Here is a 13,922-nt window from a genome sequence, read left to right as displayed (position 1 = left end):
AACAGATGGTGTCATGGGCTTTCTGCTTATTGCCATCATTTCACTTAGGATACATCATGCTCAGAATTGTCTCCGCTTATTCCCACTCACCCATCAGTAAACAGGCCTTCGCTCCAAGTTTTTATTCCCATGAGCAGAACACTGTTACATCCAATTTTACTATGTAAAATAACCAATGTTTTCCACATACAGTGGATGTGCAGACAGGTCTGTTCATCATGTGTTTGGTCTTTACCGTCACTTTGACACAGAACATACTCTTCAAATGAATTCTAATATTCCATGTTCTGCAGTATTTTCACGTTAACTCTGAAAAAATGGCCACCAAATCCCTGGTGAATCCTGTTACCAACTTGTAAAAACTGGTACAGGGGGAACATTCCTGTTGCCACCAGCAAGCTGCTGGCTCTTGCAGGAATGTTCACAACTTTATTAATGAATAAATAGCCCACAGGTATCTCTATAGTACGCATTTCGAATATAATATTAACACCTTGGTGAGATAAGGTTTACTTGTCCAGTCATGGAAGCATTTTTGTTTACACGTTAGTTACAAACAGAAATCACTGATTCACTACAAGAGTTCTGCAGCCCCATTTCAGTGCTCTCTGGCACAGGTACTTTAAACTCTACCCCTCTAGGAATTGAGTTCAGGCAGACCTCAAGTCTAAGCCTCATGAAGGGTCAGGACACGTGGGAAACCAATCCAGATCCTAGCCATGTCCACCAGGAACTTGCTGCAAACAGGACTAGCTACATGACCTCGGTAGGTGGACACTTAGCATTGGAAAGAACCACCAGGGTACAAATGTCTTGAGAATGGGAGGCGGTGCTTCTTGGAAGACCTGATGGGGCTGGATCCTGGGCAACGGGCAGCTGTGAAGGCCTGAAGTTCAGAGAAGCTGGGTGCGCTGCGGGGTCCTCGGGCGCTGTGAGCACACTGCCACGTGCACTGTCTCCTACACCGTAAAACTCCTACCCCCGCCTGTGTCTGCTGGCAGCTCCCCGTCAACCTGTCAACCCTCAGCTTTGCAATGAGGCAAACGTATCTACCCTCCCGGGAAAAGAATCTGCTCTTCAAAAGATTATACAATACAAAAAGGATGACGAGGGTAGCGTGATACTTACAAGATTTTCCACGTCTGTGCGAGCCAACATGTATGTTCTAACGTTACTATTCTGATGCAGCAATGTGTACAAGAGGAGAGTTGCTTGGTCGGACGTCTGCTGTTCACACAGAGCTGTGTACAAACTGTTGAAGTTAATCTGGAAAGCGTGTGGAATTGACGAGGGGAAAGGACTGCTATCTGGAATATAGAAATCACAAAATTATTGGAATATTACGCTGGTATTTTCTGGACCATGCCTTATATAACTAATAAAAGCACTGTTAATGTACACAATTTGATTCCCATTAATTTTGTACGTTGCCACATTTCAGGTTCAAAATTTCTATTTCTATTTTAAATTGTATTTAAAGAACTAATTAAAGCATGGTGACTGTGGTTGGTAACATCACTGCGTAATTGAAATTTGCTAAGAGAATAGGACTGAAATGTTCTCACCAGGGTGGGGAAAAACTGGGACAGTTTATTTCTCTGTACTATCCAAACCACAGCCTTCGAATGATTATAAATACATGTGCAAATACCACTTAAGAGAGTGACAGTTTATATTTTAACAAGCCAAATATAAAAAAAAAAAAAAACAACTAAGTCACATACTTTGACTTCATTTACTATTTTTGTATTAATATAGCTAAATTAAACTGGCTATAAGAACATAAGCTTAAATAAACAGAGCTACGGGCCCAGCCCAAAGGCCCTTTAATAAATACAATTTAACCATGACATCTGAAATGTTCTGTTACCAAAATTAAATGACCACCAGTCCTAAATAAAGAATACCAAGACAAAGAAGATAAAAGTTTCTATATAAAGCAGAAAATCCTCTTGTAAGGGCTAAAAAGAAAAAAGGACTTCAAGCTAATCTTTTTCCAATGAATAACTACAGCTCAAGTACTCACCAATGTCACTAATCCATTTATGAAAAAAACAGCTAGGATAGCAACATATAATTTAATTACTTTTATTTTTTAATTGTTTTTTTTAAATTTATTTATTAAGCAAATAGTACGCCCAACATGGGGCTTGAACACAGGACCCAAGATCAAGAGCTGTGGGCTCCACCAGCCAGGTTCCCCTAGCCAGTTTTAAAGTACTATCAGCAAGTTCAGCACTAGCTTCTTAGAATATACTGAACCTCAGACAACTATCAGAACATGTACGTGATTTTGTAAATCCTTTTTTTCAAGTTTATTTATTTATTTTGAGAGAGAGAGAGCGAGAGAGCGTGTGAGTGCACACACGTGAGCAGATGAGGGGCAGAGAGAGGAGAGCAAATCCCAAGCAGGCTCCACACTCTCACCACAAAGCCCTACGTGGGACTCGAAACCCATGAACCGTGAGATCATGACCTGGGCTGAAACCAAGAGTTGGACGCTTAACTGACTGAGCCACCCAGGCGCCCCTGTAGATCTTTTTTTAGAGTCACTAGCATGATGAAAGCCATAAATCCCAGCCCATGTGGGAAAATTCCTGACTCTGTAAACTGAGAGAGCAGAGCCCCCTTCCTACATGCGCTGGACTCTTGCTTAAACACTGAAGCCAGCAAAGTTAGCAAGTCAAAAAGGAGGTAGAGACGGGTCAACTGACCTAGAGAAAAGTATGATCCTATCAGATAAGAACACTGGAACATGACAGCACAACAAGGTGATTATTTTAATAATATCTTAGAAAGAACCAAGATGTTTTTTAAAGACACAAAAAATAAATAAAAGTAAAAATTTTTAAATTCATGCGTCAGAATCTCCACAAGCTTCACTCTTATGGAAAAGAAAGGTGTACTAACACAACTTTGATAGCACAGTCCTGTACCTCTTGGAGCCTCCTTTCTTTTTTTTTTTTTTTTTTTTAACGTTTATTTATTTTTGAGACAGAGAGAGACACAGCATGAACGGGGGAGGGGCAGAGAGAGAGGGAGACACAGAATTGGAAGCAGGCTCCAGGCTCTGAGCCATCAGCCCAGAGCCCGACGCTGGGCTCGAACTCACGGACCGTGAGATCGTGACCTGAGCTGAAGTCGGACGCTTAACCGACTGTGCCACCCAGGCGCCCCGGAGCCTCCTTTCTAACCTGTACGTTGTGAGAATTATCTAAAGTGTCTGTAACTTTACTACAAAGTGCCCTCACTTTTCCTCCCACATTTAGCATATAGGTTAGTTTTCCAATCCTAACACTGTATTTTGGTCAGCTATGAAAATCACTGTTTTGTGTGACTTGTTTTTGCAAAGGATGGCAAAAGGAAGCGTTGCATATCATCTATGAGTATGCAAATGACTACAGCATCTACAGAACACTCAATGGAGGAAGATTCTAGACACACTATGCCTCTCTACAATGAAGCAAAGTAACATGTTTGCCAGGCTGATTTATACCTGACTGCAAATGGAGTATGTGTGATGTGTGTGTATCCATAACATTTATATATTACTAGCTAATAAGTGCTATGACCTAGCTATTATTTACAGATTTACATGTATTATCCCTTATTTAATGCATACAAGGATCATGTCATTATTCTGACCAACTTCACAAAGGATGAAATAGAGGCCTGGGGAGATGAACTTTTCCTAGAGCAGGCCCAAGTAAAACACGGATCACCCTCTGTTGTCACCACTGCATTATCCTGCTTCTTATAATTACAGCAATAATAGAATGACCCTGTACTATGATAAATACTTAATTTTTATAAAAACGCTGTGAGGTAGAAATTATAACCCCTGCTTTACAGATTAAAGACACTGGTATTTAAAGAATAAAAACTGGGGGCACTTGGGTGGCTCAGTCGGTTAAGCTTCTGACTCTTGATTTCAGCTCAGGTCATGATCTCGTGGTTCGTGGGTATGAGCCCCATGTCGGGCTCTACGCGGGTGGCATGGAGCCTGCTTAGGATTCTCTATTTCCCCCTCTCTCTGCCCCTCCCTCTTTCTCTCTCTCAGAACAAATAAATAAACTTAAATCATTAAAAAAGAGGGGAGCCTGGGTGGCTCAGTCAGCTGAGCATCCGACTTCGGCACAGGTCATGATCTCACAGTTTGTGGGTTGGAGCCCCGCATCCGGCTCTGTGCTGACCGCTTGCTCGGAGCCTGGAGCCTGCTTCAGATTCTGTGTCTCCTCTCTCTGCCCCCTGCCCCCCCACTCACGCTTTGTCTCACTCTGTTTCTGAAAAATAAATAAATGTAAAAAAAATTAAAAAGAAAAAAAAGAAAAAGAATAAAAACTGGGATATGAACCCAAGGCAGTTTAACCCTAAAGTCATTGCTCAGAATCCCTGCACCCAACTGTCCACCAAAAAAGATGGCTACCCCAGAAAGGTTCAGCCTTCAATAGCAACATCTGGCCTCAGCATCAAAAGTGACAATATAGGGGCGCCTGGGTGGCTCACTCGGTTGAGCGTCCGACTTCAGCTCAGGTCACAATCTCGCGGTCCGCGAGCTCGAGCCCCGCGTCGGGCTCTGCACTGATGGCTCAGAGCCTGGATCTTGCTTCCGATTCTGTGTCTCCCTCTCTCTCTGCCCCTCCCCCGTTCATGCTGTGTCTCTCTCTGTCTCAAAAATAAATAAACGTTAAAAAAAATAATAATAAAAAAAAAAGTGACAATATATACTATAAACTGAGTATCTGGCTATGTTGCAAAAACTGAGCTAATCATTTTAAAACCTTACCTTGCTTGGTGCTTATACAAATATTAGGGGACATTATTCCCATTTTAAAGACAAAGCCAGGGAGGCTTGAGGTTAAGCAAACTGTGAGAAGCTTCACAGCTCTGAAGTGACACAGTGTGGCATAAACTCTGTCTGCTTGACTCCAAAACTTGCTTGCTTTTGTTTTCTTTTCAAATTTTTGTTTAATTATTTTTTAAATTTATTTTATTTATTTAAGCAATAGTGGCTTCAGGAGTAGAATTCTGTGATTCATCATTTACATATGCCCTCCTTAATGCCTGGGACCCATCTGGCCCATCCCCCCACCGACCTTCCTCCATCAACCCTCAGTTTGTTCTCTATCTTTAAGAATCTCTTATGGGGGCGCCTGGGTGGCGCAGTCGGTTAAGCGTCCGACTTCAGCCAGGTCACAATCTCGCGGTCCGTGAGTTCGAGCCCCGCGTCAGGCTCTGGGCTGATGGCTCGGAGCCTGGAGCCTGTTTCCGATTCTGTGTCTCCCTCTCTCTCTGCCCCTCCCCCGTTCATGCTCTGTCTCTCTCTGTCCCAAAAATAAATAAAAAACGTTGGGGGAAAAAAAAAAAAAAAAAAAAAAAGAATCTCTTATGATTTGTTTCCCTCTCTCTTTTTTCTCCCCCCGTCCCCCCCAACCAATATGTTCATCTGCTTTGCAAAACTTGTTTTCTTAACCAGTAAGCCACAATGTAATAGTAATGGAAACAGAAAAGTACTATCAGATACATGAGTTTTCACATTTTATCTATCAAATTGTTAGAGGTTACCTATCATTATTTCCCCCTACAAACAGTAATACCAGAGTTGGCAAAGGTACACCCAACTGGCACACTCATACACTGTCTATTAAGAAACGTGTATTAGAGGAGCCTGCATGGCTCAGTTGGTTAAGCCTCTGATTCTTGATTTCGGCTCAGGTCATGATCTCACAGGTTCATGAGATTGAGCCCCGTGTCAGGCTTCGTGCTGTCAGCATGGAGCCTGCTTGGGATTCTCTCTCTCCACTCTCTTTCTCTCTCTCAAAATAAATAAATAAACTTAAGAGAGAAAGAAGAAACGTGTATTAGAACTCTGGAAAGGAACATGGCAAAGCATGTCAGAAGCTTTAAAAATGTTCCCATCCAATAATTTCACTTCTTACCCATGTTAATTATACTAATGTCCAATACATCTTGAAAATCTAGCTACTGTATTAACCTGGCTTACAGAGTGTAATCTTTTGATTGGAGATTACTTTTTCAACACGGAACTATCTACCCATGCTCTACAGGGCAAGTTACAGACCACAGGCAAGCTCACCACCTATTTTGGAAATAAAGTTTTAATAGAAACCAGCGATGCTCACTTCCTTATTATCTATGCCTGCTTTTTGTGCTACCACAGCAGAGTTAAGAGATGGTAACAGACACCGCATAACCCTACAAAGGGGTCTGCATCTTTCCAGAAGAAGTTTATTAAGCTCTAATTTTTAGTTTTATAAAACTCTAACTGGAATACAGACTTCAAATGAAAACCTTCAAGCAATCTATCACTCAGAGTTTTCCAGGTTAATTCCTATCCCTAACAGGTGGGACAGGAGGATCTAAATGAAGCATATTGCTGGCTTGGTTATTTCTGGACCAAAAAAAAAAAAAAAAAAAAAAAATAGTTTTAAGTGGCTCTAAAGAACTACAGCTTTTATCTAAGATTTATTTGACCTTCCTAAGAATACAGATAGAAAAATCTAACTCTTTCTCATCTTTAACCAATATGAAAATATACAAATATTCATCTCCACAACTATAAAATGATAACATGGGTAAGCAAAACCCTCATTTGTCATTAGAAAGAATACTCAGAGAACAAAGTACCACAAACCTTGCGTATTCTTAAAGGACATAATGGCCTGTCTGTAGGGGTTTGGTGTATCTGCAGCGTCGGTCAGGTTGGCCAGCACCAGCAGAAGCAGGAGACTCTGGTTGGCCAGAGGAGAAGAAAGTTCTGGAGTGGCAGCTGCTTTGCTGCCCACACCGCCCAGTGTGAAGACCGTCCAGAGGCCAGCTTGAGAAAAAAAAACACATAGTTAAGAAGTGCTGGGACTAGTGAGATGGAAATGTGTACTTCTGTATGATATTGTACACTTTTTCATATTTCAAACTTTGAAGAAACACTCTTTTCAGTTATTAAAGTAAAACAAGTCTGGTACGTGAAAAGTCTCATATTGCCCAACGATATAAAATTCCTTAAGACCATCATTCCCCACTCCTATAACCTACTTTTACTTCCCAGAGATAACCACCGCTGAACTTCTTAGGTCTTTCGAGATTTTCTTTACATATCAAAACATCTACAAAATTATAAGAAAACTTCAGGTGCAACTTTATACCAACAGATTTGAAAACCTAAGCAAAATGCTAAAATATCTAGGAAGATACAAAATACCAAAATTGGCCAAAGACAAAAGCCTGAATGAACAAACAATCAATCTTAGAAGAGCAGAAAATGGAGTCCAAGAGCTAGCCCTAAAAACCAAATCCAGTCCAAAGCTCACAAATAAGTCCACCAAGCCCTCCCAGCACAGACAATTCCCGTGTTACATAAGCAGCTCTGAAGTACACACTAAGAGTCATATATACACAACTCAAGTGACAAGACCAGAAAAATCTCCCTACTACAGAAACTGGACAATGACAGCGTTTAAAACAAGAGGGAGAAATGAAAAGAGAGGTTTACAGACAGACTCAATCAAACAAAAGCAGATGAAATCTTACACAAAAATTCGTTAAAAGAACAAATGCAGCATGATCATGAAAGTTTTGTCTCTGAAATGCAAGAATTGTTCATCATTTTAGAAGTCTGTTAATTTGTAGGCAGGCACACTTCAGAGATACTGCAGGTTTGGTTCCGACTAGTATTGTGGTGAAGTGAATCAAATGAAGTTTTTGGTTTCCCACTGCATAGAAGAGTTATGTTTACAGGGGCGCCTGGGTGGCTCAGTCAGTTAAGCGTCCGACTTCGGCTCAGGTCATGATCTCAAGGTCCGTGAGTTCGAGCCCCGTGTCGGGCTCTGTGCTGACAGCTCAGAGCCTGGAGCCTGTTTCGGATTCTGTGTCTCCCTCTCTCTCTGCCCCTCCCCTGTTCATGCTCTGTCTCTGTCTCAAAAATAAATAAACGTTAAAAAAAAATTTTTTTAAAAAGGAGTTATGTTTACACTATACTGTAGTGGATGAAGTGTGCAATACCATTATGTCTAAGAAAACCAACATACATACCTTAATTAAAAAATACTTTATTACTAAAAAATGCTAACCATCATCTGAGCTTTCTGCTAGCTGTAATCTCTGATCGCATTATCACTATGACAAATATATTAATGAAAAAGTTTGAAGACTTGTGAGAATTATCAAAATGTGACACAGAGACACAAAGTGAGCAAATGTGGCTGCAAAAATGGTGCTGACAGACTTGCTCAATGCAAGGTTGCCACAAACCCTAAAACAAACAAATAATAAAAACTGCTGTATCTGCAAAGCACAGTAAAACACAGCACAATAAAATGAAGTATGCTTGTTACTCACTGTAAAAAGACGGAGGAAAAGATAATCTCACCAATTTTTAAAATTAAATTTAAAACCTATTAAGAATTCTTACAAATCTGGGGCGCCTGGGTGGCTCAGTCAGTTCCGCATCCAACTTGGGCTCAGGTCATGATCTCACAGTTAGCGAGTTCGAGCCCCACACTGGGCTCTGTGCTGGCAGCTCAGAGCCTGGAGCCTGCTTCAGATTTTCTCTCTCTCTCTCTCTCTCTCTCTCTCTCTCTCGCTCTCGCTCTCGCTCTCTCTGTCCCCCTCCCCCCACTCACGCTCTGTCTCTCAAAAATGAATAAAAGTTAAAAAAAAATTTTTTTTTAATTTGAAGAATTCTTACAAGCTAGAAAAGAAAAGTAACCTCTTTGGATTCTAAAGTCCATCTAATCAGAAATCCACGGTGATCAAACATTAGAAGAACACCCCTATGGATATCACCAACATCACCAATGAACTACAGGTGCTCCGGGCAAAAGTGTTAAGGCAAGGCAGGGGGCGGGGGGCGGGGGGCAGGGGGCGGGGCGAGATAAGTCAGTCAGAAAAAGACCTATCATATGATTTTACTCATATGTGGAATTTGAGAAACTTAACAGATGATCGTGGGGGAAGGGAGGGAAAAATAAGAAAGAAACAGAAAGGGATGCAAACCATGACAGACTTGTAAACACACACACAAAATTATTTGCAAGCAACCTGACTGTGCACTGTCCAATGGAGTAGCCACCAACCACTGTGGGCACCGGGCACTTGAAATGTGGTTCGTCCCAAACGCATCATGCTGTAAGCATAAAATACTCAATTCTGAAGACTTAATACAAAAGTAAAAATTTTTTTGCCAATTTTTAAATATTGATTACATGTTGAAATTATAATACTTTGGACATATTATATTAAAGTGTATTGTTAAGATAAGCTTCACCTGTTTGTTTTTACTTTTTCAATATGACTACCAGAAATTTTTAAATCATATATGTGGTTTGCATCTATGGCTCACATTTGTATCAGACACAGCTGCTCTAGAACATCAAGAGGATCAACTGACACACTATCAGCACGAACAGATTTTGGTACAGTCTAGAACTAAAAGAGTGACATAAAAAATCAAACACCTGCCTATACGTGAGCAACAAACAATTACAAAGTCCAATCACCACAGCAACAAACAATCATCAAGAATCAATAAAATCTTCAAACATCAACACAAAAGAGGGGCACCTGGGTGGCTCAGTTGATGAAGTGTCCAACTCTGATTCTAGTCATGATCTCCCGGTTCAAAAGTTAGAGCCCCACATCAGTCTCTGTGCCTGCTTCAGATTCTGTGTCTCCCTCTCTCTCTCTCTCTCTGCCCCTCCCCTGCTCGTGCTCTCTCAAAACTAAATAAACATTTAAAAAAATTTTTTAAAAGAATCAACAGAAATGTGTAATACCTTCGGGCAGATAACCACAGACCTTGAGACTGAAGGCTGTATAAGATCTAAATTAATACAGAGGTACAGTAGATTTCTAGATTAAAAGGCAATACTGCAAAACTACCCGTAAATTAATCTAAACTTCAGGATAATCACTATCAAAATACCAAGAGGAATTTGTGTAATATTTTGTAATACAGTGCAAAAGAAATATTGCTGAGGAGGAATGTTCCTGGTTAAACAGCAAAATTTTTATAAAGCTAAGGTCATTTAAAAGTGTGACACTGGCAGTAGACAAATTAGCTGGATGGACCAGAAATGAGTTCAAGTTCAGCAACAGAACCACATATCTTTGAGAATTAACTTTATGATACAGGTAGTATTCCAAATGAGTAAAGACAAAATTCTAGAAATGTCTTTGGGACAACAGAATTTAATCATTTTCCCAGTATTTAATTATAAAAGTACCTGTCTGAACCTTGAGTTCAGAAAGCCTTTCTGTTATGCAAGAAACAAAATTCAAAAAGATACAAAGAACAGCAGCGCCTGGGTGGCTCAGTAGGTTAAGCATCCAACTCTTCCAGTATGTGAGGTAGAGCCCCGTGTGTCAGGCTCTGCACTTACAAAAATGCTGATTCGAAGGGGCACGTGCACCCCAATATTTATAGCAGTGCTATTAACAATACCCAAATCACAGAACGAGCCCAAATGTCCATCAACTGATGAATGGATTAAGAAGATGTAGTATATGTGTGTGTGTACACGTACGTACACACACACACACACACACACACACACACACACACACACTGGAATACTACTTGGTGATGAAAAAGAATGAAATCTCGCTATTTGCAACAACATGGATGGAACTGGAGGGTATTATATTAAGCGAAATAAGTCAGTCAGAAAAAGACCTATCATATGATTTTACTCATATGTGGAATTTGAGAAACTTAACAGATGATCGTGGAGGAAGGGAAGGAAAATTAAGATAAAAACAGAAAGGGAGGCAAACCATAAGAGACTCTTAAACACAAAGAACTGAGGGTTGATGAGGGTGGGGAGTAGGGTAAACGGGTGATGGGCATTGAGGAGGGCACTTGTTGGGATGAGCACTGGGTGTTACATGTAAGTGATGAATCACTGGGTTTTACTCCTGAAGCCAAAACTACACTGCATGTTAAATACCTTGAGAAATAAATAAATAAATGTGCTGATGGCTCAGAGCCTGGAGCCTGCTTCAGACTTTGTGTCTCCTTCTCGCTCTGTTCCTCCCCTGCTCGTGCTCTCTCTCTCTCAAAAATAAAGATTAAAAAAAATTTGTTTTAAAAGCAAACAAAACAGACCACCAGAGACCTCACAGGCATACGATTACGTAGAATATAGAAAAACCTTATCAATACATCATTAAGTGGAAATGCAAATCACAAAACAGAATATATATACACAACATGCCCCACTTGTGTTTAAAACATCATAAATGTACATCTTTCTGCATGTAAAAGCACCTACAGGTGCCTGGCAGGGTGCCCTTTTGACAGAAGTTATCTCTGATCATAGAGGAGCGTAGGAGTGAAGGTGGCCTGAAGGAGTTTCTTATTTCGTTCAGTTTATTCCCGACTCTTGTACGACGTGGACATATCAATATTCAAGCATAACTTTCAATTAAAAACATTATGAAAGAAGTGAAGGAAGGGAGAAAATTCCCGGTCACCAACCCCACAAGATATGAGGCAATATGCACCTGGGCTAGGGGATACAGCCTGATGATCTTTATTTTTAAAAAGCACCTCCTGAAAGTTTTAGAGGGATAAACGCCAACACGTTAACACTGATCACGTCTAGGATGGGGGCAATGGTCGTGATATTTTAGTCTTTGTACTCATCTAGGTTTTTATTTTGATTACCTGTTATAACGAGATGACATTTTTAACGAACACCTCTGTTAAAGAAATTAAATGCTTTGGTAAAGAAATTTTAAATGGAAGGCAAATAAACAAAACTGGGAAATGTCATTTTCCCAGAACTAACACAGGTAGATACTTTTCACTTCCTTTTTATACACCGTCTGTTCATTTCTAATATTTTACATTTTTGAGTAAACACACGATATAAAACTACCACATGGATCCCTATCAGTATATCACTTCTTACATAATTGTGGTCCTGCAAATCTCAAACATTTTCTATGATTCACTGGAATGGCTTTTCTATTCCAGTGGGGGTATTCCTGCCCACGTTTTGGAGGTCCCCGAAGGAACATGCAGGGATGCTCAGCATGCACAGAACGCCCAGTACGAACCCCCAGTGCAGGCACAAGCAAACTTGAGGCCCAGGAAGAGAAATTATCCAAAGGATGTTTTTTTTAACGTAGGAAAGATCTTAAGATGACTGACAAAGACCGTAAAATTTCTGTTTAGCACTGTGCTCCCTGCTTTGCATTAGGAAAACTTAGATATTTGAATAAAAATTATCAACTAATAATTCATCATTACACATCACAAACTTAAACTGATTCAAAGCAATGTTCATGTGAACAGTTGCGGAATGTGAAACATTTCATAAGAGATTCAGAATCGTTTAAGAAAGCGCAACCAGCAGCCAAATATTATTTGCTTTGGGACTGATTTGTTGTTTATCTTAACATTATAAAAAGCTTCCAGTCACTTCCTTCCACTCAGAGTATGCCCCGGGACCGTGTACCCCTGCCTCCACTGCTGTGTGTTCCAGGATCGCAAGCAAAGAAAAACACAATCAGGAAGTTCAATCTGCAAGAAAAATAATCACCGAGTGCTCTCCCAGGTAAAAGATAAGTGGGGTTTTTTGTTTCGTTTTGTTTTTCTGTTTGTTTGTTTTGCAGATTCTCTTCACAGCTGCGCATCTTTGTGACTAGAAGAAGTAAGAGCTGACCGCCCCTGGAACAAATTTCACAAACGTCTCACGGCACAACTTCACTCTCATTTTTTTTGCCCCTTTCGGGTTTTCCCAAAGGGGGCTGAGAAGCTGCGTGCAACGTCAGACACACTAAGTTTTTATTAAGAAGCTAGTGCAGCCCCGCCTGCCCACACCACACACATCCCTCCTCCCTGCCCTGGCAAATATCACTGCAGGGCGGCCTTTCCTTATAGGGAGAAGGGAGGCCGCCTGCCACTGCCTACATTGTAGTTTAAACTGGCCCATGATGTTGGACCAGAATTCTTCCAAAAGTTCATTGCTTTTTGCTGATCCAAGTCTCTGATCTGTGACCCAAGAATCTTAGTGGAATTGCATTTTCCTGTTGGCAAACAAAATCTCTCTCCACCAGAAAAATAAGGGAAAGTTACAGTATGTTTCCTTCTGTTCTAAAAAAGCAAATTAAGGATGGTCTCCCAAGTTTTTTAATTGTATCCCTCACTCAGGTCTTCCAAAGAAACTCTTAAAATAAGATGTATCTAACTAAAACTAGTAAGCACGGAAATAAACTAAAAGAACAAATCTGGTGTTGATGATTCAATCTTTTAAAAGTATGGACTCAAGATTATTTATCTGTTAACAATAAAAATGTGAGGGAGGGGACAGGTCTCATTACCAGTATAACTGGTAGGACAAAATTGTTGACTTTTTAAAGCTGAACTGAGTGTAAAAAATTAGATGTATGCCTCAGGTGTTATCGATGCTAAGAGAGCATCACTGCGTCCTGCTCGGTGAGAGCCATTCTCTCCCACCGGGCACACAAACTAAAGTGGTTTCCCATAAGCCCTTCCACACTGAGCCCTTGGTTTTGCTAAAGTGTTACACAGAGAGGCAAAAGTTGAAAATGCGTTAAAATTCTGGCAAAGGGAGCAAAATGACTAGAATGGAAGAGATGTTACTATTCACAAAACACCTGTTCACTTGCGATCATTACTTGATCAGGAAGCCATGTTTTAAGCATTTCATATTTAAAAAAAAAAAACCCACTAGTTTCTTTCTTAGACACAGGCGTTCGGTGTGCCTTAAAAAAATGGCTGAGTAGGGGTGCCTGGGTGGCTCAGTCAGTTGAGCATCCAGCTCTCGATTTTGGCTCAGGTCATGATCTCACAGTTCGTGGGATTGAGCCCCTCTGCGCTCCATGCTGACACAGTGGAGCCTGCTTGGAATTCTCTCTCCTTCTCTCTCTGCTCCTCC

The 13,922-nt window shown here is 40.7% G+C and overlaps 1 protein-coding gene across 8 annotated transcripts in view; it reads right to left on the bottom strand.

The window, feature by feature from the left end:
* The window catches only part of DYM (dymeclin), a 357,662-nt gene that overhangs the window by 207,119 nt on the left and 136,621 nt on the right, over positions 1-13,922 (bottom strand). For all 8 annotated transcript variants that reach the window (XM_058692153.1, XM_058692154.1, XM_058692152.1 and 5 more), the window contains 2 exons: positions 6,656-6,838; positions 1,129-1,307 (listed from right to left, as the gene is read on the bottom strand). In XM_058692153.1, the coding sequence (XP_058548136.1) occupies positions 1,129-1,307; positions 6,656-6,838 (362 nt within the window). The remainder of the gene's footprint in view (positions 1-1,128; positions 1,308-6,655; positions 6,839-13,922) is intronic.

The sequence above is a fragment of the Neofelis nebulosa genome, chromosome 11 (assembly GCF_028018385.1).
Source record: "Neofelis nebulosa isolate mNeoNeb1 chromosome 11, mNeoNeb1.pri, whole genome shotgun sequence".
Lineage (NCBI taxonomy): Eukaryota > Metazoa > Chordata > Mammalia > Carnivora > Felidae > Neofelis > Neofelis nebulosa.
Note: the sequence above shows the minus strand (reverse complement) of the source record. Positions and strands in the feature narration are given on the sequence as shown.